Source organism: Engystomops pustulosus, chromosome 1 (assembly GCF_040894005.1).
Source record: "Engystomops pustulosus chromosome 1, aEngPut4.maternal, whole genome shotgun sequence".
NCBI classification, from domain to species: Eukaryota; Metazoa; Chordata; class Amphibia; order Anura; family Leptodactylidae; genus Engystomops; species Engystomops pustulosus.
Genome location: NC_092411.1, coordinates 207,306,775 through 207,333,207, shown reverse-complemented (window position 1 = coordinate 207,333,207; position 26,433 = coordinate 207,306,775). Strand labels below are relative to the sequence as shown.

The 26,433-nt window shown below is 41.2% G+C and overlaps 1 protein-coding gene across 3 annotated transcripts in view; it reads right to left on the bottom strand.

The window, feature by feature from the left end:
• Positions 1-25,601, bottom strand: part of AIMP1 (aminoacyl tRNA synthetase complex interacting multifunctional protein 1) — a 37,523-nt gene extending 11,922 nt beyond the window's left edge. The window contains exons 1-6 of one of the 3 annotated variants that reach the window (XM_072119117.1): positions 25,476-25,601; positions 23,031-23,085; positions 14,783-14,850; positions 13,191-13,324; positions 11,518-11,631; positions 10,298-10,456 (exon numbers count right to left, since the gene is read on the bottom strand). In XM_072119117.1, the coding sequence (XP_071975218.1) occupies positions 10,298-10,456; positions 11,518-11,631; positions 13,191-13,299 (382 nt within the window). In that variant the 5' untranslated portion in view covers positions 13,300-13,324; positions 14,783-14,850; positions 23,031-23,085; positions 25,476-25,601. Of the gene's footprint in view, positions 1-10,297; positions 10,457-11,517; positions 11,632-13,190; positions 13,325-14,782; positions 14,851-15,415; positions 15,532-23,030; positions 23,086-25,475 lie in introns of those variants that run through there. The other 2 variants (XM_072119106.1, XM_072119127.1) reach the window with 2 other exon arrangements.
• Between the last annotated feature and the right edge of the window lie 832 nt (positions 25,602-26,433).

The window sequence follows — 26,433 nt, the reverse complement described above, 5'->3', positions numbered from 1 at the left end:
TAGGGTGTCCTTCATCGATATGGATTTATAAAAAGGTATAGTTCTATGGTTGTATTCAATAAATAATTTTCCATGTAAAACACTGTGTGGCTTGTTTTCTCCGTAACAACTTACACTTCATAGTGACGGTATTTAATATTTTATGGCGTGTATAGGGAAGCTGGAAAAAATTCCAAATGCAGTGAAATTGGTGGGAAAATGCATTTACAACATTTTTTTGTGGGCTTGGTTTTCGCTTCCTATGCTCCGGTGCCTCTTCAGGTCCTTCCGCTCCTCTTTGGCTCCTTTTTGGGTCCCCTCGCAAATGCCCGCGCCTCAAAAACACGTGATCTCATTGTGTGTACCGGCCCAGCGTGAAGACCTGAAGAGAGCCGAATGTCCTGAAGAGGAGCTGAATGACCCAAAGAGGATCCGAAAGAAACAAGAAAGGGACCGGGGTGTTGGAATGGTGAGTACAGGCAGTCCCCGGGTTACATACAAGATAGGGTCTGTAGGTTTGTTCTTAAGTTGAATTTGTATGTATGTCGGAACTGTATATTTTATCATTGTAATCCCAGCCAAAACTTTTTTGGTCTCTGTTACAATTGGCTTTTAAAAATGTTGGGTTGTCATAAGAATCAATATTAACACTAAAGCTTCATTACAGACACATTTGATAACTGGTTAGCTGTTTATTGTAGCATAGGACTAAAGTACAATAAACTACCAATATCCAGTTGTCCGTTTGTAACTAGGGGTCGTATGTAAGTCGAGTGTTCTTAAGTAGGGGACCGCCTGTACTTGTTAATATTTTTTTTTATTAAAAGCTTAGCATACTCAGAGCAAGGGCTAGCAGGCTATGTACTGGGGGGGGGGGGGCTGGCAGGCTATATACTGGGAGGGGGGCTGGCAGGCTATATACTGGGGGGGGGGCTGGCAAGCTATATACTGGGCGGGGGGGCTGGCAAGCTATATACTGGGGGGGGGACTGGCAAGCTATATACTGGGGGGGGGGCTGGCAAGCTATATACTGGGCGGGGGGCTGGCAAGCTATATACTGGGGGGGGGGCAGACTATATACTACAGGGGGTGGCAGCCTATATACTGGGGGGCATTCCAACAATGCTAAATAAGTCATACTGGATGGGTTTTATTTCAGGTACCTTGTCTATATTTAAGGTATCTCTCATTGTTTTCATTAAAGGGTCTAGTTCTTCTGATGAAAAGAGGTACCTTGACTTCATTTTATTAGATAGAGATGAGTTGGATAGATCCATATCAAAGTCGTCTTGAAAGGAACAAACGGCTACTTTCGATTCTGAGTCGGAGAAATATTCAATTACCCTAGGTCTTTTGTGAGGTGGTAGAGATGGGTAGTACATGGAACTCTGAAATTCCCACTTAATAAAGGAATGCATTTCGTCTCTGAACAATGTTTTTTCATCTCTTAACACAGGTCATCTATGCAGGGTTGACAGATGGGTTTTCTGTCTGTTGAAGATTTCTTTTTTCTCTCCCTCTTTGGCCTCATCTTTATCCCCTTTATCTTTCTCTTTAAGCTCTTTATCTACTTCCTTCCTGTTCTTATTCTCTTTAGGCTCTTATTTAGAGAGAAGGAGAAAGGGATTGAATAGTCCTGGTAGCTAGGTAGTTAATAGTGGGAAAAATTATATACATAGGGCCCCCCTGGAATTTCCTCAAGTCACTTACAGAAGTCCTAAAAAGGGGGGTCAGGAAATAATAACTATCTCAGTAGCCAGAACAGGATGCCAGAGTACCACAAATCACAGGCGACCTGAATAAGGCATATACCAATGAGCATAGTGCGGCCATAACCTTTAACAGACATAAGACACAGTACCTTGATCTCGGAGGCACAAAGAGTAAGGGTCCACACATCCAGAGACCTCAGCGACCGCGTGACAGACACGCACTGTTTTTTTAAGCTCACCGTCTGCCGCTGTAATCAGTATGGAGGCGCGCATTGAGGCACTGAGCCGGAGAGACGGAGGAGCGTGGGTGCCTTTGGACTGCGTTAGGCCATAGGCAGAGCCACCAAACAATCCTTTCACGGTCCAGGGACCAGTAGGAATAAGGGTCTCATACCCTAGGTCATACCGCTACCCCCCGGAGGAAGACAGCAGGGAGAACACCTCTCTGCATGTTGTCCGTGTAGGGACAGGAAGACACTGTAGCGTGGATGCGGAGGAGGGGCATTTAACCTCTCTGCTTCCTTTCCCTTCAGAGGTCAAGGGGTCATCCTCCAGTCATGGGGGACATGATGGAAAGTAGTGTTTTAGACATTTGGTCGCTATTTTGCGTTACGGGGTTAACACTGGGAATAACCGTTATTATATTTGCATCACATTTTATAACAATATGACAGAACTCGTGACCATAAATTAAACTGGAATGTTGGAGTATATATTAACAGTTCAAAATACTAAGAGGTCACAATAAGGCCTGTTCTTAGATATATAAGGTTTTATAAGGTTTAGAAGAATAGCAATTCTTCAAAGGGGTTGCCTAACTTGCAGATCTGTGGGGGTCTCAGTGATGAGACCTCCACAGATCATGAGAACAGAAGATCTGATTTACCCCAGTCACACCCCTTTTTGATTTCCGGGAAGAATGGAGCAGACGGCCACGCATGTCCGTTCTTCTATATTCATCTCTATGAAGCTGACGGAGATCACCCCGCTCTCATGATCTGTGGGGTTCTCATCACCGAAAACCCCACAATCAGCACGTTAGGCCCTATCCTGGGGATACAGCCCAACTCACTTGGAGGGAAAACCCTTTTAACCTCTTAAAGAAGCAGCCTTTTTCCGCTCATTTCACTCCCCACCTTTAAGAATATATAACTTTTTCATTTTTTCATGTACAAAGGTGTGTGAAGGGCTTATTTTCTGTGTAACAAATTTTAATTCTCAGTGTTATTTACTTCTCTGTTATTTATTATTCCCTGCCATGTACTGGGAAGCTTGATAGAAATTCCAAATGTGTTGAAATCGGTGAAAAAGCGTATTTGCGTCACTTTCTTGTGGGCTGTTTTTTATGACTTTCACTGTGCGCTCAAAATGATACGTCTACTTTATTCTTTAGATCGGTATGATCACGGTGATACCAAATTTATATAGATTTTATTGTGTTTTATTACATTTTCACAAAATACAACAATGTGTATGAAAAACAATGTGCTGTTGACGATTTCATTTCAAGGTGTTAACACCAGAGATCAGTGCTAGCACTGCCCACGGTTGTTAGCTATGTGTGTTTGCTGCAATATGCAGCAAACCCCATGTCTGTATGAGGAGTACTCACCCGGAAAGCCCTATTCATACACCCTTCATAGCTTGGTGACTGATATATCCGGCAATGAGCATGAAGAGGTTAATAATGGTAATAAGTAAATCTTTTTTGGTTTTTTTTGGTGAATTTTGCTTAACTATTTTAGTCAACCCTCTTTTAAGTAATGTGAAGGGCTGTGCTTTTATTTTCCAGTGTATTAACCATGTCTGTATGTCAATGTAATCTTAATGCAAGATATTTTATGGGGGTAAATGGGGTATATGCTGTTAGGATACATATAGCTGTAAGTCAGTCATTAACATGTGAGATTATTGTAGAAAAAATTCCTTTAACAGTGGAGGCTTACTAAGTGTATGCAGTTTAACTTGAATTTTTAGAATAGCCCATCGAGTGTGTGAAGAGTAATAATATTTAAAACCACTATATGACATTCAACAGTTCTACCCCTGCTGTGAGGTCTCCCATACATTGAACACAAAGGGAGGAGGAATCCTATATTAAACGAGACTGCTGGGACTAGGGGAAATCTGTGTATTTGGGCATGTAGTTGGCTTGGTGATAGAAAACAGAGGGTTGTCATTAATGGCACATTCTCAGATCGGGTTGACATTACCAGTGGGGTGCCACAGGGGTCAGTATTGGGTTTTTATTAATGACCTTGTAGTGGGTTTACACAGTCAAGTTTCAATATTTGCAGATGATACTAAGCTGTGTAAAGTAATTGATACTGAAGCCGATAGTATAATATTACAGAGGGATTTGTGGAAGCTTGAGAAGTGGGCAGAGAAATGGTTTTAATGTGGATAAATGTAAAGTTATGCACTTGGGCCATGGAAACAAAAAGTATAATTATGTTCTAAACAATCAAATACTTGGTAAAACTGGAGCTGAAAAAGATTTGGGGTTATTGGTGGATTCTAAACATAGTTTTAGTGACCAGAGCCAGGCAGCTGCTTCTAAAGCAAACGAAGCAAATACAATTATGGGATGTATCAAGAGAGGAAAAGATTGTCAAGATATAGTTTTGCCCTTATATAAATCCCTGGTCAGACCACACTTGGAATATTGTGTACAGTTTTGGGCACCAGTGTATAATAAGGACATAGTAGAACTGGAACTGGTGCAGAGGAGAGCAACCAAGATTATAAAGGGAATGGGGGGAATGGAATACTATGAGAGATTAGAAAATTTGGGATTATTCCGTTTAGAAAAAAGACGACTGAGGGGAGACCTCATTACAATGTACAAATACCTGAACGGTCAGTACAAGGATTTCTCCAAAGATCTTTTTATACCTAAGCCTATAAAAAAGGGGGCATCCTCTACACCTAGAGGAGAGGCGATTCTACCATCAACATAGACAACAGTTCTTTACTGTAAGAGCAGTGAGACTATGGAACTCTGTGCCACCTTTCTGGAGAGCAAAACTATCACAGGTTATGGGGAAAAAAGATTTGTTTAATTCTTAAGGGTTGGACTTGATGGAGTCAAGCCTTATATACTCTGATACTTAACCCCAAAGTGCTGCTGTAAATCCAGGGGTGAAATACTTACTAAAAACAAGCACAACATTACTAAGGGCAACATTACTACTACCATTTTAGCTAAGGAAGCAAAATGAAATCTCTTTGTCTTAGTTTCACAACATGAATTAAATCTTTTAAGAAAGGTCCTGGCAGAGGAGGTGGATAAGACAGTAATTAGGATTCCCTCTTGGGAGGGTGAACTTGCATTTTTTGTTGGTTTCGCAGTCCGTGTTTACCTCGCCCAGAAATCGGATTCTTTCCTCTTGTCTAGGCTATTTTTTGTATCATATAATTAAACAGTGTGAAATGGAAAATACCCTTCTGCAAGCACAGAAGGGAAGCATGGCACAGCAAACCTTTTTTGGAGAAAACAAATCAGACAATCTTTCTGCCATTAAAAAACAACTCAAGTTTCATAATTGGCTTATTGGATTACAATCAATGAGAGCAATTGTATAATTATGACATATGTATTCCAGATGGTATTCTGCTTTTCTTTCCAGAGGAAATCGGGTCTTCCAAGTGTGAATGAGCTTGATGAAATGTAAATGTGCATCACTCTGGCTTGGACCCCCTTGATATTACACTATATCGTACACTTCTGATGTAATGTTCTTATGAAGGCAAATGAAATGCAGGGAGTAAATAGCAATTACCTACTAGAGGAATCTGAGGGCATAATTTACAGTAAAAACATGGTCAAAGTTTGCCTTAAAGTTATGGGCACATAAAATGTTGGTAAGAGGGAGCCCTCTGGTGCTGTGCCTGCTGATCCTGGATCCCATTTTTTAGTAGTATGTGGCACAGTGTGTACTATCCGCTCCTTTGCGGCACATTTTGCTGTTCTGTGAAGTGCTGGCTCTAGTGTCCTCAACCCTAGAAACTATCCTTGTAAAGAACACGCTCTACCCTGTGTTTTATATATGAATACCAAGTACTATTATAGACATTTTCCATTACACATGCTTATATCCCTGATGTGCCCCCCACTATCTTGAAGCGGAACAAAACACAATCACAAGACTAAGGCAACTTGCTATGAAAACGGCTACATTTCTTTTGTTTAGAACAACTCCAAACACCATTCCTGTTGGGGCTGAGGGAGCACACATCACCATGTGCTCCTACAGCACCAGGAGATATCCAGTACTGCCTCAGTACATCACTAACAGTAGAAGGAACATCAAGGAAAGAGTGTTGCCAAGTCCAGATTAGTGCAGTAAAGGGCCAGTGTTAGTATAGGAGAACTAGAAGAGGTTCCTTTTGACGAAATGAAAGAGTGAAAAGAAGTTAGGATCGCAATCATCATGACTGTCTGGGAGGGAGGTTACTTCACAACAATAATTTGTTTTACAGTGGTGTAAATCGCCTCCCGTCACAGATGCTGCAGCATCACAACTTAAAATCAAAAACATTTCTGATCCAAAATGGTCTGATCTATCAAAATATAATCACGGTGTTTAACCCCGTAGTGGAAAAATAGCGCCCCAAAGTCAAAAATACCCCTTTTTTGCCATTTTGAAAAATATATAAAAATTCAATAAAAAGTGATCAAAATGTTGTAGCATTGAAAACGACATCAAAAGTCGCAAAAAATGACCCCACCCTCAGCTCCGTACTTAAGTATGAAAAAGTTAATAGCGCCAGAAGATGGCAAAATAATGAGTTGGGTTTTTTTGTACAAGAGGTTTTAATTATTGCTAATGTATGCAACCATTATAAAACCTAAACAAATTTGGTATCCCCATGATGGCACCGACCCAAAGAATAATGTAGACAGTGAAAGTCGTAAAATCCAAGCCCACAAGTAAACGTCTCAAATGTGGTTTCTCACAATTTTCACTGCATTTGGAATTTTTTCACGTTTCCCAGTACATGGTATGGAATATTAAATACCATCACTAGGAAGTGCAATTTGTTATGCAGAAACAAGCCCTCATAAAGCTCTTTACATGGAAAAATAAAAAAAGTTATGGATTTTTGAAGGTGGGGAGTAAAATGATGGATACGCAAAAAAGAAAAAAGGGCCTCGACGCTAAGGGGTTAAATAGCTAATTACATTTTAGCTTATATTTTAAGGACCCATTTGACTATGAATTATGTGTATTCCTGGAATAACTCCTTTGCATGTCTCATCATGGCTCTATCTATGAGACAAGCATATGGTACTGGAAGGATAAGCGCATACAAAGAGGTCCGTCTCCGACCACTTCTGTATTTATATTTTTTACAGGTAGATTTGATTGCAGATTTTAAAATGTTAGAAGAACCTAAATCCAACTTTTAGCACAATCCAGAACAAATCAAAAGCCAGTAAAAACCATGTGGAAAAATCTACAGCATGTAAATAAGGTTTTCTTAATTTCATAGACTGGAATCTTGCTGAATTATGCAGCAGGTTTTCCCCAAAAAATTTGCAGGTAATCCTGACTGTGTACATTTACCCTAAATAGTGAATATTATAACTAGCTTTCCCTGCTAAGTACGTTGTACTTTTCCAAAGGTATGTTATGCAGACCGTATTAAATAATCTTTTTTAAATTCAGATTTTTTTTGCTTTATGAATTGATAAAATACTTCTAGGTTGATGGTAAGATTTCTGCCCTTTACATGGAATTCTACCCATAACAGAAGGGTGGATGACCACAAGGGACTAAAGACATACTTATTATAGGACAATATATAACAAATAAATCAATAACAATCAAGCATGGATACACACGCACCATGACTGTGGTAATCTTCTTATATGTGTTATCCATGGTCTCCTTCCTTTTAAAATCAACTTTCTAAATTATGCTAAAGAGCCTGAAGGGCTGTGGGGCGTGTTCCCAGGGCCCCTAAATGTTGTAGCCTCACAGGCTGTTAAACTGTGCAGAGAACTTTCCCCTCCTACTGTCTGCTAGAGCTTCCTCCGATGTAATCTCACAGAAGGGATTAAGTGCTGAGAGAGCAGAGGGAAGTGCTCTGCACACTGTAACAGTCTGAAAAGCTGCACCAGTAAGGACTCCCAGAGCCCTTCAGGTTCATTAGTGTAATTTGTAATTTTAGAAAGATGGAGGCCATGGATAACAAATATAAGAAGATTAGCAGTGTCACATTGCCCTACCACATTTAGTGCCCCTGGTTTATCATGCTTGATTTTGATGGTATAATTCCTTTAATGGTTAGAGGATATTGAAGAACTAGAGCATGTTGTACCCATCTAGAGTGGGGTCTGGGACAAAAGGTCACTGTGATTGGAGAGGCAGCTGTTTGTATTTAGTTCTCTCTAACTTCTATGAGTTTTGTAAAACAGTATGGAGTAGACATTTCCATGTACTAAATGCTGTTCTTTGAACTCCCATGTAAATGAACAGAGAAAGTGGAGACTATGCTCCAGAACAGCCAATGTTCTCCCACCCCTATTTCTGAGATGGGTTCAGGTCCTAGAGGTAGAAACTACTTCAATAACAAATGTGCAATAAGAAATGTTGCTTTAAAATGTCCTAAAATGGAAACTGAAGAACTATAACTTTTATTTAGCAACAATTTACTTAGCCTGTTGACTATTCAATCAGTAGATAGCGGATAATGGAGGATCCTAGAATGAGTTAGGATTACATAAGAGCCTCTGCCCTCAGGTCACCTTATAACGCAGTATCAAAAATGTGATTTCCAAGTGAAAAGCAATACTTCCTGTGGAAGCAAATTCCAAAGACTGATCACTCTCCAGATAAAAACAAATGGAAATGTCATTAATCAAAATCCTTTAGAGATGTTTTCATAGATGAAGCAGATTGCAATTACATTCTTCATGGGTCATAATTCATACAGATTTTGCAATAGTTGCATCTCCTTCATGACCTCCTTCGGAAATTTTACACGACTACTCAAGAAACTGAACATAACCCCATGTGACTGGTAAAAACTTGATTGTTAAAGTGCCACAAAAGAAAAAAGAAACCAAAAGGATTTAAGCTTCTCCAAATTTTCTATAACAAATCTATATACATTGTATATGGTTTACATGCAAGATACATTGGTTCTTTAGATTTGTACTTAAGTTGAATTTGTGTTTAAGTGGGGACAAATATATTTCATATTTGTAGCTCCAGCCACAGTTTTTTGTCCCTCAAGTTGGGGGCGGCCCGTATTCCATACTTTAGCTGCATTCAGACGACTGTGTGCCCGAAGTACCATAACATGACGGGCACATGTCGGTAGAGGAGAAACATTGTGCATGGCGCCATATCCCGGGGAAGGTCCCATCTTTCTCTAGTGCGACACTGTACCGCTCAATATGGCGCCGTGCGCCCATTGCCAGCCTATGGCGGACGTATATTTAACGGCCTAATACACGTCCCACAACAGCCGTCTGAATGCAGCCTGGATGGAGAGGGGGAGGCGCAACAAAAATATTCAAGTTCCTAAAAACGACATCATTAAAGCAGCTCAATTAAAGGGAATGTCTTACTCTTATTAACCTGAAATCAAGAGAATATGTTTTGAAAACAGAGCAGACTGTCCATGGTTCTGAGATTATCAGTATAGATATGTGTAACACTGTAGGCAGACCTGTGTACAAGACACTACATCAGCTATAAGCAGGTCTCTGGCTCTCCTCCTCATGATGTCATTCAAGGTCTAATTCAGTGCTTCAGAATAGGATATAGGGTCAGCTCATGACCCTATTCTCCTATTGGTTCTGTTCTCTGTGCATTGACACAGTACATAGCTAAAGTCATGTGTCACCCCTTCATCCTCAAGTAAGCTCTTGAGAGCAGGACCCTCAGTCCTATTGTTTTTACTCTGTAATGTAATTTTATTTGTTGAGCCCCCCTCCCCCCAAAAAAAATCTGTACAGCACTCTGGAATATGATGTAGTTATATAAATAAAGATTATTATTAAAGCTCCCTCTTGTGGCCAACATTGGGTAAAAATTTTAATGAGTATATTATTATTATTTAGTTAAATTTAAATTAAAGGCTCCCAAAAATCTGGAAATAAACACATAAAAGTACAGAAACAACCGAAACAATGTAGACATTATGCACAATTGTATTGCTACCTACACGCAAGCTTTAAAATATTATGAAGTATGAACACAAAATGAGGAAAATTATCAAAATGCCAGTCAAGAAATGCTGGCCCTGAACGGGGATTGTCAAATTTTGACATTTGTCACAGGCAACTCCTCCACATTTTTGCTTCCAAACACACAGAGATTTCCCAAATATATTTTTATTGTTTAAAGGGGTTGTTCAACACAAAAAAACAGATATGTGGCTGCTTAAAAAAATAAACATGTACCTCCAGGGTCCCTTCCGGTGTACCGTGCCACGCTGTATCCGTGCCCGTTTGTTTACAGTGGTACGGAGAGAGCGTGGTGCAGGACAACGGGAGGGACCAGGAAGGTAAGGACATGCTTTTTATAGGTCTCAGACAACTACTTTAATTATTGAAAAGCATGAGGAATGGTACACTACAGACTTCTTACCTTTCTTTTCTGGCTTCTCTTTCTTTTTCTTATCTTCCGCTTTTGGTGCTGGGGGGGAGGTTTTCACAGGTGCAGACTGAGCTGCAGGTTTAGCAGCAGGTTGTGAGGTAGGTGGGTTAGAGGCAGCGGGTGCAGCAGCAGGAAGACCAACCTGCTTCACTAGGGGATCAAAATAACATACATATAAACATGCACACTTACCCAAAACACTCAAGCAGGCCTGTGTGCATAAATGCTGATAAGCCAAAACTTTAAAGAGGACCATTACAGGTCATTATGGTTTAGGGTTCCAAATTGACCTGTATGAGGTCTCTCTGGGGGTGTTACATAAGCAGGGGCAGAGAGCTCTGGATCGAGGTAGCATAAATGTCACACAGAGAACTCAGACATAGCTATTTGGGACCCTACACCACCAGTCCATAAGTACCTGTTTGTTGTCTATGTTCCAAAATAATCCTCAAGCTAACCTTTACACCCTTCTACAGAGAATATGAATATACTAATAAATGTGTTTGATAAGGGCATTTAGAGGATGAACACTTGTGATCGGTGCTGTGGATTTTAGCTGCTCACATCGGCTGTGTATGGAGCAGTATCTGCCCCTGAGTCCGCTCCATGCACACTTATCTGATATGTGAGATACAGGTAAAAATTTTAAAAAAGCTAACTATCATTTTTTTATTATTATTGTGAAAATATTTCTAATATTTATTTGTATTAAAAGAGGAATGAATACAAAAAACAGGCTCCTCTTAGTGTATGGCCTACAGATACTGTACACATGTTTATTTATTAAGCTCTGATCAGCGAGATTAAACCCTTTCTGTTCTCTGTTTGCCTACAGTATTCTAGAAGCAATATCTTCTAAAAGAACAGTTTATCAGTTCCTCATTTGCATGCCGCTATCTAGCTAAAAGTAAGAGAGCTGCAGAAGAATCAGCCTACAAGAGCACCCACTGTACACACTTGAATAGGGGATTGCCTTCCCAACAATTAGTGCGTTACTATGGGGGGACTTTGCAGCCTGTTTTTTCATTCATTCAAAAAGAAAGATTTTTTTTTTAATAATGTAGATTAGGAAGAAGATTGACAACACTCCCCTTCCAGACACAATATTTAAAATAATCTAAAAAATATAACAGTTGCATTCTTAATCCTATTAAAGCCTAAGTCTGGTCAACATACAATGCAGGTTCAAAATAAAAACGCAGTGATCTTACCTCCATTACTTTTCTCTGTTTTAATAAGTTGTTCTCTCAAGCTTTCAACTTCTTTCTTCAGCTTTGCATTTTCAACACGCAGCTTCTTCTCTTCCCTTAGAGAGGCTTGTAAAACTAAAAGGTAAGACATTGCAGTTAAAGCATAACCGGCATTTGAGATAATTTATTATATTTTGTGGGGGTATGTGGTGAACATTTTTCTAATGTGCTTCATTACCAAATTCTGCTTGGGCTGGATTCACACGACCGGTGCCCGCCGTACAGTAGCACGGCGGGCACACTGCAGCGCGTGGGTAGAGGAGGAGGGGGAGAGCGCTTCTCACCCCCGCCCCTCTCCATAGGGATATATGGCGCACGGCTCCGTATGGACATGTCCTATTTTTTCACGGGGCACGGAGCAGTACGGTGCCGCACGTGTGCTGCACCGTACCGCTCCCGTAGGGCGCCACGCGCCCATTGCCGTCTATGGGGGATGTATATCGGCCGTATATACGTCGGCCGTATATACGCCTCCCTTGCGGTAGTGTGAATGCAGCCTTAGTTTGCAAAATGGAGGTTGCATGAGCTCACATCTAATCTCCCTTTGTTTGGTTAACCCCTTAACGACCTGGCCTTTTTTTGTTTTTTCCATTTCTATTTTTTACTCCCCATCCTCAAAAATCTATAACTTTTTTATTTTTCCATTGCGCCGTTTTCTTGTGGGCTTGGATTTTACAGCTTTCACTGTGCACCACAAATTACATGTATAATTTATTATTTGGGTCGTTGCGATTATGGGGATAACAAATTTGTATTGGTTTTATAATATTTTCATACATTTACAAAAATTAAAATTTTTTTTTTGGATTTTGCCATATTCTGGCGCCAATAACTTTTTCATACTTTGGTGTACAGAGCTGTGGGTGGCGTCATTTTTTGCAGTTTTTGATGACGTTTTCATTGCTATCAATTTTAGGACCGTGCGACCTTTTGATCACTTTTTATGGATTTCTTCATATTTTTCCAAATGGCAGAAAAATGCGATTTTAGGTGCTATTCTCTGTTATGGGGTTAAACGCAGTGGAAAACAGTTGTTATATTTTGATCAGGCATTTTCGGACGTGGCGATACCTAATGTGTTTATGATTTTTACTGTTCTAGGGAAAGGGGGGCAATTTTAATTCTTAGGTTTTTTTATTATAATTATTTTTAAACTTTTTTTATTTTTACCTTCACTATTTTTCAGACTCCCTATGGTACTTTAACCCTAGGTTGTCTGATCGATCCTATCATGTAATGCCATACTACAGCATGGCAGTATATGGGGATTCTCCTCCTCATTCATTACAATGTGCTGAAAGCCGCGGTCCGCCCCGGTGGGTGCGGCTTTGTCTACGTTTGTAAACGCAGACAAAACGGCACGTGTGCCACCACCCTAAGTCCTAAGTCATAAGTTACAGGGTCGGAATTAGTGGCAACTTAAATTGTGTACACCAGAACTGATAGAGTCAGTTTGGACTTATATCTGTGAAATGCTGCATTTTTGTTAATAACAGTGAATTTGAGAATGTGTTATTTTGATGTGCTGAGTACATATAAGATACTTGTCTTTGTGGGAAATTATGTTAGAGTATTCAATGATAGCTTGTGAAATCATGAAGTATCAGTTTTAGAAATGCATTAATATTTCATACTTGCTTTCTCTTTCAGGAGAGCGACCTGCTGTTTGAGGTACTCGATCACTTGATCGGCTTCAGAGGCTCTCTGCTCTAGCTTGTTCAGAACTGGATTACTGGAAGCCATCTTAGACAGGGATCTGACAAAAAACCTACAATGACAAAAACAAATACTGCCACTCTGACACCTGGGTGGTACACTTAGTGCAGGGAGAATACTCTACATTTTAGGAGCCACTACATAAACAAGACAACTTTTGATACAGAGCATCCCAAAAAGTAATGTTGCTTACTTAGTTTTGCACCCTTTCCCAAACTGTTAGAGATTAAAGGAAATCTACCATGTGTTTTAATGCATTTTGAAGCAAACATACCTTCAAGAATGCTGTAGCTACATTGATGCAGAAACACATCTTGTTTAATCCCTGAATTGAGTGGTTTTGCTGAACAAACAATTATATAATTATGATAATGAGGCTCTGGCACTCCTGTGGCTGCTCTGGTGCTTCTCCTCTTATCCTAATGATGCACTGCTGCGGAGAGTGATGTATACAGCACCTGGGGGATGGTACAGCGATTGATTACAAGTCATCCGGCTCAGGTTGATAAGTACTGTCTGGATAGTTCAGGAAGCTACATGTAATGTATTTATGAAGGCATCCTGCATGCAACCCAGCTTTCCCAAGGTCCTGAATTTTATAATAGTTTTTTGAGCGAAACCACTTGGACCAGGAATTAAACAAGATATGTTTCTCCATCAGCATCGCTACAGCATTCTCAAGGTATGTTTAGTTCACAATGCATTAAAAAAAAAAAAAAAAACATACTGGGGCTCTAATGGATAGACACATTGCTGAACTTCGATCAGAAGATATGCTTCCTGCCTGCCAGCAGAACTACAGTGCCGGTTTAAAAAGTTTGTCCAGCATACAGCGAGACCTTCATCATATTTCAGTTTAGTACAAAGACTCCTGTCCTTTGCAGTACATGGGATGGGACCGACATACGGTTCTTTTTACACAGGCTGCACACAAAAGTGTGAAGGCAGCCTTAGTTTAGATACATGCTATTCACTACATGCAGAAAATATACAATTTATATGTCTCCAATGACAATTACTTAAAGCATATTATACAACAAATTTTGCAATGATCAGTTTAACATATTGCATATCCCAAGTATACAGTTAATAAAGTTAAATCATAAATATCAACCTTAAAAAAATAAAAAATACAAATGTTCAAAAAGAAAAGAAAACTAGAAGTATTTTTTCATCACAACAACCTGTGTGTTGTACAGGAATCAACATAGTATGATATGTATTCACTATACAGTATATGGTATGTACACACTATAGTTACAACACTATCCCCAGCCTCCCTCAGATGCATACGTTATAAGAACTGTTACTATAAGACCCCACACAACATGTAAACCTGACACTTTGTAAATGCTACATCGACAACTTCGGCTAACATTTAGTAGCAGAATATGACATTACTAACTAAGAATGTACACAGCTATCGGAAAAGTCCATGAAAAAATTCCCTATCCACTGGATACAAGTTTCCTTTAGGCCACAGAAAAGATTTGTAAAGAGACTACATTACCTTGTATTTTATGTACGACTTGTGAAGATAAATAAAGTAAGGCGATGTACAAGTCAGACCGAGTCCATCTGTGGTCAGAAGCAAATGGCTCCTGTCAGTCAAGACGTGACATTCCCCAGGGAGCTGTGATCTCCCAGCAGCACTTGTGATAGAGATATGCAGAGTGTGCAGTCATGAAACACAAACATGTACGCGCTGCATATTGCAGGAAAATAAAATGCTTGAAAAAAATCACACTAAAAATGGCTAAACTGCATCACACTTATCATCGGTGCTTTACACACAATGAAAAAGTTAGAAAAAAAAGTAAAGTATGGTTGAGGATTGTTTTAAAAGGGAAAAAAAACACCTTTGTCTACAGAGGATTCCTCACCTTTTACGCAACTATATATATAATAAAATTATACTATATAACTATAATTGATATAAGATCAATTGTGCCTAAATTCCCAACAATAGTTGATAAATTCCAAACCACTATGTACTTCATCAGGACTTGCTACAGAACCCCAGCTATTCCTGTTAAACGAGTCATCTGTGAAATATGAAAAAAAAATTATTTCCAGAAAAATACATTTTCAGAAACCTCACAACATTAATATTTCAGGACAAAAGAAAAAAATCAGAACCTACACCAACGCAGGGTTTCTGGAAGGGCTTCAGAGGAAAAAAAAATCCTGGGTGGACTGGCATTTAGAAAAGCCTACACTTGTGTATCACGAAATAGACCCAGCAGAACAGGACAGCTGCAAATGAGGCCAAAGGGAGCCAAGCCACACAACGGGGATGGTCATTTTACTTGGTCCCAGGCCAAATCTGACAAACCATTATCCAAAAATAGACTGGTTCCTAATCACACATTCATTCGCTAGCAACAGTTGTATGAGAACCTGTGATACAATCCAAACACAGAGGATCTCTAACCATCCCGGGAGCACTACACAGAAAACCCCAATGAATGGGATCATTCTGGAATGTAACACACAATGGTATTTGACACGTGGAAATTATAGATCTTTATAAACAACCCAGCCCATCTAATTTTCTTTACTGCATAATAAACTATTCCTGGATTTGATCTTTTTGATGAAGAAAAAGAAGTGCTAAGTGCCAGGACATGTGAATGAGTTTTGAAAACCCCCATCTGCAACACACCGCAAACTACCACATCTAAACCAGACCTAATTATCAAATGGTTTGCCTGACGTCTACTGATCAGTTGCTGGAAATAAAACCTAAAAAAAGACATTGAGTTTTAGGTGGCTTCACAAAAATAAACAAATCATCAAACCTTTATATGTATATAGAGGTTTCCCAAATCTGCTGGCAGCAGATGTTGGTAAAAATAAAAGCCAGACACTGTGTGTTGTATTGATATCACAAAGCCATAAGATATAATCTAGATGATAGATTTCTGTGATGTAGTAGGTTTGCTTCATATCACATATGAGGTCTGCGAGTTCATAAGGGTGTGGTAGCCATGCCAGCATATGGACCCATGCTTCTCTGAATGGAACATGGTCATCTGGAACCAAAACAACCACAACTTTGAGCCTCATTTACAGTAAATGATAGATAGTAGTCCTTTAACCCCTTAAGGACCAGGCCCTTTTTCGTTTTTGCGTCTTTATTTTTCACACCCCACCTTCAAAAATCTATAACTTTTTTATTTTTCCATGTATAGAGCTGTGTGATGGCTTGTTTTCTGCGTAACAAATTGCACTTCATAGTGATGGCATTTAATTGTCTATGCCATATACTGGGAAGCGGGAAAAAAATTCTGAATGCAGTGAAAATGGTGAAAAAACGCATTTGCGCCGTTTTCTTGTGGACGTGGATTTTACGTCTTTCACTGTGCACTCACAATGACATGTCTAATTTATTCATTGGGTCAATACGATCACATGGATACCAAATTTGTATAGGTTGTATAATGTTTTCATACATTTACAAAAATTAAAACCTCCTGTACAAAAAAAAAATTCTTCATTTTGCCGTCTTCTTGCGCTAATAACTTTTTCATACTTTGGTGTATGGAGTTGTGGGTGGTGTCATTTTTTGCGACTATTGATGACCTTTTCAATGCTTTTATTTTTAGAATTGTACGACCTTTTGATCACTTTTTATTGATTTTTTTATATTTTTCAAAATGGCAAAAAAATGCCATTTGCGACTTTGGGCACTATTTTCCGTTACGGGGTTAAACGCAGTAAAAAAACATTCTTATATTTTGATAGATCGGGCATTTTCGGACACGGTGATACCTAATGTGTTTAAGATTTTTACTGTTTATTTATATTTATATCAGTTCTAGGGAAAGGGGGGTGATTTGAATTTTTAGGTTTTTTTAATATAATTTTTTATTTTTTTTTATAAAAATTTTTTACTATTTTTCAGACTCCCTAGGGTACTTTAACCCTAGGTTGTCTGATTGATCCTACCATATACTGCCATACTACAGTATGGCAGTATATGGGGATTTTGCACACCATCTATTACAATGTGCAGATCGCACATTGTAATAGATGGCCTAAAACATGATAGCCTCGGATCACTGTGTGATCCGAGGCTGTCATGGCAACGGATCGCCGCTCCCCGATGACGTCACGGGGAGCGGCGATCGGAGCCAAGATGGCGGCGCCCACGCGCCGCCGGCTCGTTGATGCCACCGGCAGCTTTGCCGGCGGCAATGAAAGGGTTAACCCCCGCGATCGGTACAAGCACCGATCGCGGGTGTTAGCGACGGGTGCTTGCTTCATTGTGAAGCAAGCACCCGGCGTGTATGAAGAGGGCTCAGCCCGTGAACCCTCTTCATACTACCCCATGCGCAATAAAACGTACAGGTACGTCTTATTGCGCTATGGGGTTAAAGGAAACCTCACATACCATCAGGGATCCACCAAATAAGGACGATCCAATGGTAGATGGCTTTATAGAGCCCCAGCCACATCCTTATTTGGTTTAAACTTTTAATCTAGCATTATCTAGTAAAAAAATGTTATCTTTTATTCCTGTAACTCAGGCTACTGGATTGTGGGGTAGCCTCGCTGTGGCACGAGAACTAGAGCTATTCCTGTTCGCTGAAGACGATAGTAGGAGGGATCGAGAGAGGATATTGGGGTATGGAGTAGCTGTAGCCCTTGCTCCACAGTGCAGCTAATCCATGACCCAGTAGCCCATAAAGATATAATTTGCATGAATAAAAGATAACATTTTAACTAGGTTCTGCTAGATTAAAAAATTTAAACAAAATAAAGATGGGGCTGGGGCTCTATAAAGTCTCTACCACTGGATCTAGCTTATTAGGTAGATTCCAGATGGTACGTTTCCTTAAAGAAGCACAATATCCCTGTTGGTCAGCAGACCACTGGTCATGTTATTATTTGTAGCTTTAATATAGTGCTGTTGAATGCTGTTAAAGAATTTTTTTTAATATAAGTTTAGCTCTGTTTGGTACAGACATATACACATTTAGTTGATGTCTGATGGAATAGAACACATTTCTTTTTGTACCGATGGAAAAAGTAAAGAAAACTGAAGAAGGAACATATGGTAAAAATCATTCTATATTGCAGTGTGTTATGCGGGTCTTCATGATGCTGACAAGCATCCAAATTGGGTCCTGCCTTGGGTCCAGCATATACACTCTGCTGTATATGAATGTAACGTTTGTGAATGGAAAAAGAGCAAGGTACAGCATACTTCTCCGTGAAGAAGAAAAATAATTTGAGCCGTTTCAGAATAAAACGTTTAGCGGAAAGAAATGCTTGAACTGAGCATGCAGCCCCAAAAAGTGGTTTCAATCAGGTTAATAATCCCAAAGAGATGTTCTTTATCAAGAAGCATTGCTTAAAGATAAAAAATGAGAAAATGTGCTGCAGAGATAAACGGTTTAAGATCCAAGCTGGACCACAAAGAAACAAATTTCGGTCAATTCATCGAACAATAAATTTCATTTGGTACACCTGATTTCCCAGAAATCCATTCCAAGAAATGATCTAACATCTGCAGTTGTTACGGAACAAAATCACACAACGTAATAAAAAATATCCTTCAAATGTCTGCCATACATTTTATTATGTTATAATTTATGGCTCAGATTTAAGTATTCTTAAACTTTGCTGGAAAACATGGATAGGACCCTTTGCAAAAATCATTTCACATAGGGATTGCTGAATGGGGAAAAAAAAAAAATCACAGAGAAAAAGAATTCTCTTGGCGATGCCATCTCTATAGGGTGATGCAATCCAAAAGAAACAAATCTGTAAATTTACTGTATGCAGAGAGACTCGTAGAAAGCCTGTAAAAGACCCTACAACCACTTGTAGAAAGATATGATAAGTACATACATCCGCTACAGGAGGGTTACAATAAGAATGCACAGGGTGAGAGGTTTGTAAGCTCTCTAAATGTAGGATATGTTCACATTCATCAATGACATAGGTGAAAAGTTTGATTTTTGTATTTTCCGCAGTAGAAATTATAGCCACAACATCAGATATTAACTGCAGTTATGGCTGGATTCTGCATTTATTCTTCCAACAACATGAGATTTCAGCGATGCACATGGAGATCAAATCTGCATAAAATGAACTATGGGACCACTTTCCAGCAAAAACTGGGAAAAAAAAAAACAGTAAGCTGATACTGCCGAGGATGATGTGCTGAAATCGTGGTGAGCCTTAGGGTGGTCTTTTTGTTTGATGAGACTGAATTAGGCTCTATTGCAGCCTTTAGGGAGGAATACAGAAATTGGCAGAGATTTATCAATATGTCTGTACCATTATTCTGAAGTAATTTTTACCCGAAATGCCGCAATATCGCACCAGAAAATTAGTCTGTGTGCCAGAAATTTGGCGGGTGCGCCAGAAAATTAATTGGAAACTAGGCCAAATAAAAGTTGGTTTAAGGCTACATTCAATCGGCCGTATGGGGGACGTATATATGGCCGACATACGTCCCCCATAGACGGCAATCGGCGCACAGTGCCCTATGGGAGCGGACGTGTCCTATCTTTTCACGGCATAAGGCGTCATATCTCCCTATGGAGAGGGGGCGCTCACCTCTTCCTACTCCTCTCCCTGCGCGCTGACGTGTGCCCACCGTGCTACGGTACGGCAGTCAACGGGCATTTGAATGCAATATTTTAAATATTATAATATTCTATACAGACCGATAATTCCGTTTTGATTCTGAAAACGTAAACCTTGCATTACAGTACTTTCTTAGAGAAATGATGGCAACTACTCCCCAATTTTGTGGGTGACCATATACCTAAAGTCAGGTGCCCTGAGCTGCCCATATGGGAATAGTGAAGTACAGTAATCCTCAAAACAACATAAGGGGTGCTCAATCTCCAAAGGGAAACAGTGCGCGTTACAAGCGACGTCCATTTCCTGACCACGGCGCTTCTTTGTCACACATAAGCCGGAAGAAGCTCCGTGGGCATGAAACGACTGTCGCTTGTACCACATACTGTCAGCATCACTTTCTCTCTCCTGGTATATTATAACTTTGTATGAACACTGCTTAATAGTACCTTGAAAGTTTAGGGGTTATATTCCCAATTTTTAACTAGTATTTAATAAATGTGAAGTATTAACTACACTTACACCTTCCTTTCTTTCCCTGTCTCCCCTTTAATTTTTACTTTATATGAATAAAAAAACGTGTCTGAAGAAACTATAACGACTGTTATTGGGCGAGGGCCCTTCCAACCTTCTACTATTGCATAAACCTCGTATTACTATGGCAAGTCACTCTAAACAGTTCAATTTCTATTCGCGCTGAACTGATAAAATGAAAACTACTTCATACAGGAACCATTCTGCTGTAAGGTTCACAGGTAATGAATGACGTAATTACAGTTTACAATTATTTTCTGCAGACTTGTAACAGTTTAACATGGATTTTAGTAGCCCTTCCAGCGCTTGTGTTTGAAGTGCATGCTGAGGTAACTAGCACCACAGAGGTTACAATCCACCTCAGGTCATGCCTCAACATTTAATAGAAATAATAAAAGAATAAATCATCTGTTCCCATGTCCCTGAAGTGCCAGCCTGGAAATTCCATCAATGCCCGGGACCCTAACACAGATGGAAAGACCTGGGAAAGAATCACATGTGAATGAAGAAAAAGTAGAACAGAACTAATCTACAAAACAGAGTCTTTCCAAAATGAAATAAAACCTAATTTAATCGGTTATTTCTATTCCGTAGTTACAGGAACACACACCCAAAAGTAAGTCCATCTCTGCCAGAGTCTCCAACAATAATAAGCCCTGTGCTGGGATCTGCCATCCTTGTCTACTTCACACCACATGTTAGACTTTTAGGCCAGTGTATACACCATCTACGGCAAAATCCAATTTCCCTCACACCGTTCATAGTTCTGTAACATGGCATTCATGAGGCATCTTTCCCTGGCAGTATACACCTCTGATTTTATAGAGGAGTAGTTTAAGAGCTGCTGCCCAATAGTGAGTTCAGTATGACAAACTTGCTTTTTGCACTGGCAGGTTTTCCTGGACCGGCCTGACATGCTGAGTTCAGTCCAGTGATACAAGGTTCAGCAAGGATGGAAGAGGTTAATTCATTATATTCACAGAGAAATCCCATTGAAACCTCTTTTTTGCCAGGAAATTGTTGTGGCTTTTCAATCAGCCTTTACCCAAACCTGATAAGAAAATACAAAATGTGAAGCCAATTTTTCTGCTAATCAAAGTAAACAAAGCCAGGTGCTTCCACCATAGACCATGAGTTATCGCAGAGTAAACAGCGTGTCAGGAACATGGCCAGCATGTAAAAAACGCAAGGCTGGCAGCTTTACGGAACAGACCACGGTACCCCAGCTTTCACGACACGCGTCACTGTTACATCCAGGGTCTTTTCCTTCATCTCAGAAGGTCACATCCATAGCAACAGCAAAGTAGGTATCTCCAGCCCCAACTCAATCCTGGGGCTCCACACCACAAGGAAAGTCCAATGCTGATGTCACGGACCAGCACCCAAAGTATGCATCGTAAAGTAAATGTGATTACGAATGATAGAAACTCATCAACAGAATTAAAATGTATCTATATTTTGGAATATTTTAATTGCTGAAACAAAGACGTTTTACCAGATTTTACCGATGTGCTCAAGTTTCTTCACATTTACTTCTTGTCACATCCACTAGCAGCCATATCTGACTTTACCTCACACAATTGTGGGGGAAGGAAACAGGGGTAGGGGACTTTTCATATGTTTTGGGAAAGAAAACTGACATACAAGGAAAGATGAATTAATTTATCAAGAGGTGACACATTATGTGCCAGTCTTGATATTCCCTCTGCCTGACTACGAACATGTGTCCCTTAGAGTACAATACACAATAAATGGGGTGTCAAGGCTCATGCTGCATCATTCCTTAGGGGAACAGTACCCACATTCACCTACGCAAACTAACAGGTCATCTTTGAGAGCTAGGGAAATCAAATCAAACAAATCTATTTGACGCCTATAGCATCATCCATATAAGAGATGTTTGACTATTTGTGTCTAGAGAAAAATATAACTAAATCAGTGCCCAAAGGGTTTCTTTGTGTATACAAGTACACACTGGAATTCTTCAAATAATTCTAGTTTTTATAAACCTTCTGTCTCCTGGGGAGATTTGAGCTGGGTAGGAAAGGCTACACAAAGACTCATCATCCGGCTCTATAAATCACATGAAGGAGGTGGCCCATCTCTAAAAGGCAGAATAATTTTAAGAATTCCAGTGTGGACTTAAGTTTTTAATACAAATAAAAAGAAACCTTGAACTCTGTTCCAGTCGCCTTTCCCCCTGGTTAAAAATCATCTTCCTCAATTGAGTGCTAGCAAGCACACCAGTTTGACTGCAGTGCTGCCTCCACAGGATACATAACAAAATCTCTTACCAAATAGCATGCACATTAGGGTGCGAGGATGTGTGCCTAAAACATCTAACAGAGAGCAGCACTATCTTGCCATTTTTGTCTCCTAGCCACTGTATCAGAGATCTGTCATTGCACTGTGAGGGGGTGCGTAATTCCTTGTTCATTTTTGGCAACCAAATATTGGTGCCATCTATGGGTACATCAGAATTATGCAGGTGGTAGAAAACAAAGTGTTTCTGTTATTTCTCAAAAGACAACATGAAAATAATAGACTCAAAAAAAAATGTACCTGTCGAGAAAATAACGAAACATTCTACTAAAGGAAAGAGCATCTGGATAGGTCACACTTACATGTAGTGACAATGACTTGCTGGCCAAGAGATGTTTCCCCACAAAAGCTGGAAATCTACAGAGATGAGAAAAGTTTCACTTTAAATTTCATTTCAAGGAGCAGCAGATTCTCCAGTTCTATGGCAAACATAACTTACTAATCACCTATTAACTGCTTTTGAGGGGAACACAAAAAATACAGAAAAATATTTCCAGAATTGTTTTGCATTCCGCAAAACTACAGGTGTAGGGGCTGTACATGACATACACCAGTGCTGTGCCCCCCACGTGTAGGGGCTGTACATGACATACACCAGTGCTGTGCCCCCCACGTGTAGGGGCTGTACATGACATACACCAGTGCTGTGCCCCCCACGTGTAGGGGCTGTACATGACATACACCAGTGCTGTGCCCCCCAGGTGTAGGAGCTGTACATGACATACACCAGTGCTGTGCCCCCCACGTGTAGGGGCTGTACATGACATACACCAGTGCCGTGCCCCCCACGTGTAGGGGCTGTACATGACATACACCAGTGCTGTGCCCCCCAGGTGTAAGGGCTGTACATGACATATACCAGAGCTGTGCCCTCCAGGTGTAGGGGCTGTACATGACATACACCAGTGCTGTGCCCCCCAGGTGTAGGGGCTGTACATGACACACACCAGTGCTGTGCCCCCCAGGTGTGGGGGCTGTACATGACACACACCAGTGCTGCGCCCCCCAGGTGTAGGGGCTGCACATGACATATACCAGTGCTGTGCCCTCCAGGTGTAGGGGCTGTACATGACATACACCAGTGCTGTGCCCCCCAGGTGTAAGGGCTGTACATGACATACACCAGAGCTGTGCCCCCCAGGTGTAGGGGCTGTACATGACATACACCAGTGCTGTGCCCCCCAGGTGTAGGGGCTGTACATGACATACATCAGTGCTGTGCCCCCCAGGTGTAAGGGCTGTACATGACATACACCAGTGCTGTGCCCTCCAGGTGTAGGGGCTGTACATGACATATACCAGTGCTGTGCCCCCCAGGTGTAGGGGCTGTACATGACATATACCAGTGCTGTGCCCCCCAGGTGTAAGGGCTGTACATGACATATACCAGTGCTGTGCCCCCCAGGTGTAGGGGCTGTACATGACATATACCAGTGCTGTGCCCCCCAGGTGTAGGGGCTGTACATGACACACACCAGAGCTGCGCCCCCCAGGTGTAGGGGCTGTACATGACATACACTAGTGCTGTGCCCCCCAGGTGTAGGGGCTGTACATGACATACACTAGTGCTGTGCCCCCCAGGTGTAGGGGCTGTACATGACATACACCAGTGCTGTGCCCCCAGGTGTAGGGGCTGTACATGACATACACCAGTGCTGAGCCCTCCAGGTGTAGGGACTGTACATGACATACGCCAGTGCTACACACTTCAGGTGTAAGGGCTGTACATGACATACACCAGTACGGTGCCCCTAGGTGTAGGGGCTGTACATGACATACACTAGTGCTGTGCCCCCCAGGTGTAGGGGCCGTACATGACATACACCAGTGCTGTGCCCTCCAGGTGTAGGGGCTGTACATGACATATACCAGTACTGTGCCCCCCAGGTGTAGGGGCTGTACATGACATATACCAGTGCTGTGCCCCCCAGGTGTACGGGCTGTACATGACACACACCAGTGCTGTGCCCCTCAGATGTAGGGGCTGTACATGACATATACCAGTGCTGAGCCCTCCAGGTGTAGGGGCTGTACATGACATATACCAGTGCTGAGCCCTCCAGGTGTAGGGGCTGTACATGACATACACCAGTGCTGAGCCCTCCAGGTGTAGGGGCTGTACATGACATATACCAGTGCTGAGCCCTCCAGGTGTAGGGGCTGTACATGACATACACCAGTGCTGTGCCCCCCAGGTGTAGGGGCTGTACATGACATATAGCAGTGCTGAGCCCTCCAGGTGTAGGGGCTGTACATGACATACACCAGTGCTGAGCCCTCCAGGTGTAGGGGCTGTACATGACATATACCAGTGCTGAGCCCTCCAGGTGTAGGGGCTGTACATGACATATACCAGTGCTGAGCCCTCCAGGTGTAGGGGCTGTACATGACATATACCAGTGCTGAGCCCTCCAGGTGTAGGGGCTGTATGCTGCTGATGTATGTGCAGGGTAATGCAGCACTGGATGATGGAGCACGGGCAGTCACACATCAGTATCATCATGTAAGGGGAGTGTGCAGTAGTTTATATGACACATTGTATTGTAGACAGGATCATCCGGGTGCATAAGAGTGGTGGCTGCCCCTCCCCCGCCCGCCATGCCGCACTGTCTGCTTAGCCACAGTACACACTACACCGTCTTCTCGTACCTAGCCTCCTTCTCATGTTACTACACTGACTCCCTGACGCTACTGCAGCTACCGCGTTACCCAATCTACAGATATTGCATATAAAACACTGTGCTCACCTCCTCCTGAAAACACACGGTGAGAGCTGCGCAGGGAGATGACGTCACGGGTCACATGACCCGACTGGCTGGGCGGGCAGTGTCTATCCCAAGTATTATGGCCGTGTCTGCACTATGCTCCATAGGTACCTGGTCCTAATGAGTGATAGGCCGTAGTCAGTTCTACATGGCCGGCTACTACCTGGTATTCGTAAGGACCAGTTTGCCCCCTAGGGGTCAGGTTCTGCACACGTTTAGCATGTAGCACAGTGATTTGGCTAAACTCCATCCTCCAGAAGGACCAGTGATGGGGAATCTCAGGTCTTTCCCATTATTTGTAGGGACCATATTGGCCTTCTGTGGGTCCTGTATTATGATAGTATTTAGCTACTTCGCAGTGACTGAGCCACAACATATTCTTAGTAAGGACCTGCACAGAATCCTTAAATTTTCTTTTTCGTTGATATTAATTGATTTTAATGTGACAATAAAATAAGGTAAATAATGGAAATATTGTATACATATTTCTCCATCTTATTGACTCTATGGGGGACATGTATCACTCCTATTGTTTTCTTTTTTTGTGAGACTTTTTTGCAGTTTTAGACTTTTTAGGTGGAGAATCAAGCAGGGTACCAAGGTTAGCTGCCTCCAGGATTTAATGCAGTGTGCTATATTTATCTTTGTAGCTCAGATGTTTGTTCAACTTCTGAGACTTTTGGGCTCCATTCTTACACCTAATAAGTCCCAAAACAGAGCATGCTAGTCCCAGACCTACTTTTGGGAGCTACTATTTGGGACTAAAAAGTTGCACACCACAAAAAGTCGCAAAAGTGAGACTAAACAGGCAACAAAAACATGTATCACAAAGGGGAAAAACGTAAAGGGGTATTCTCGTCTGGGCATTCACATTATGTTCCATTAATCTGCCATATATAAACATTTCTTCAATTAGATGTTATTAAAAAAATGTTCCTGT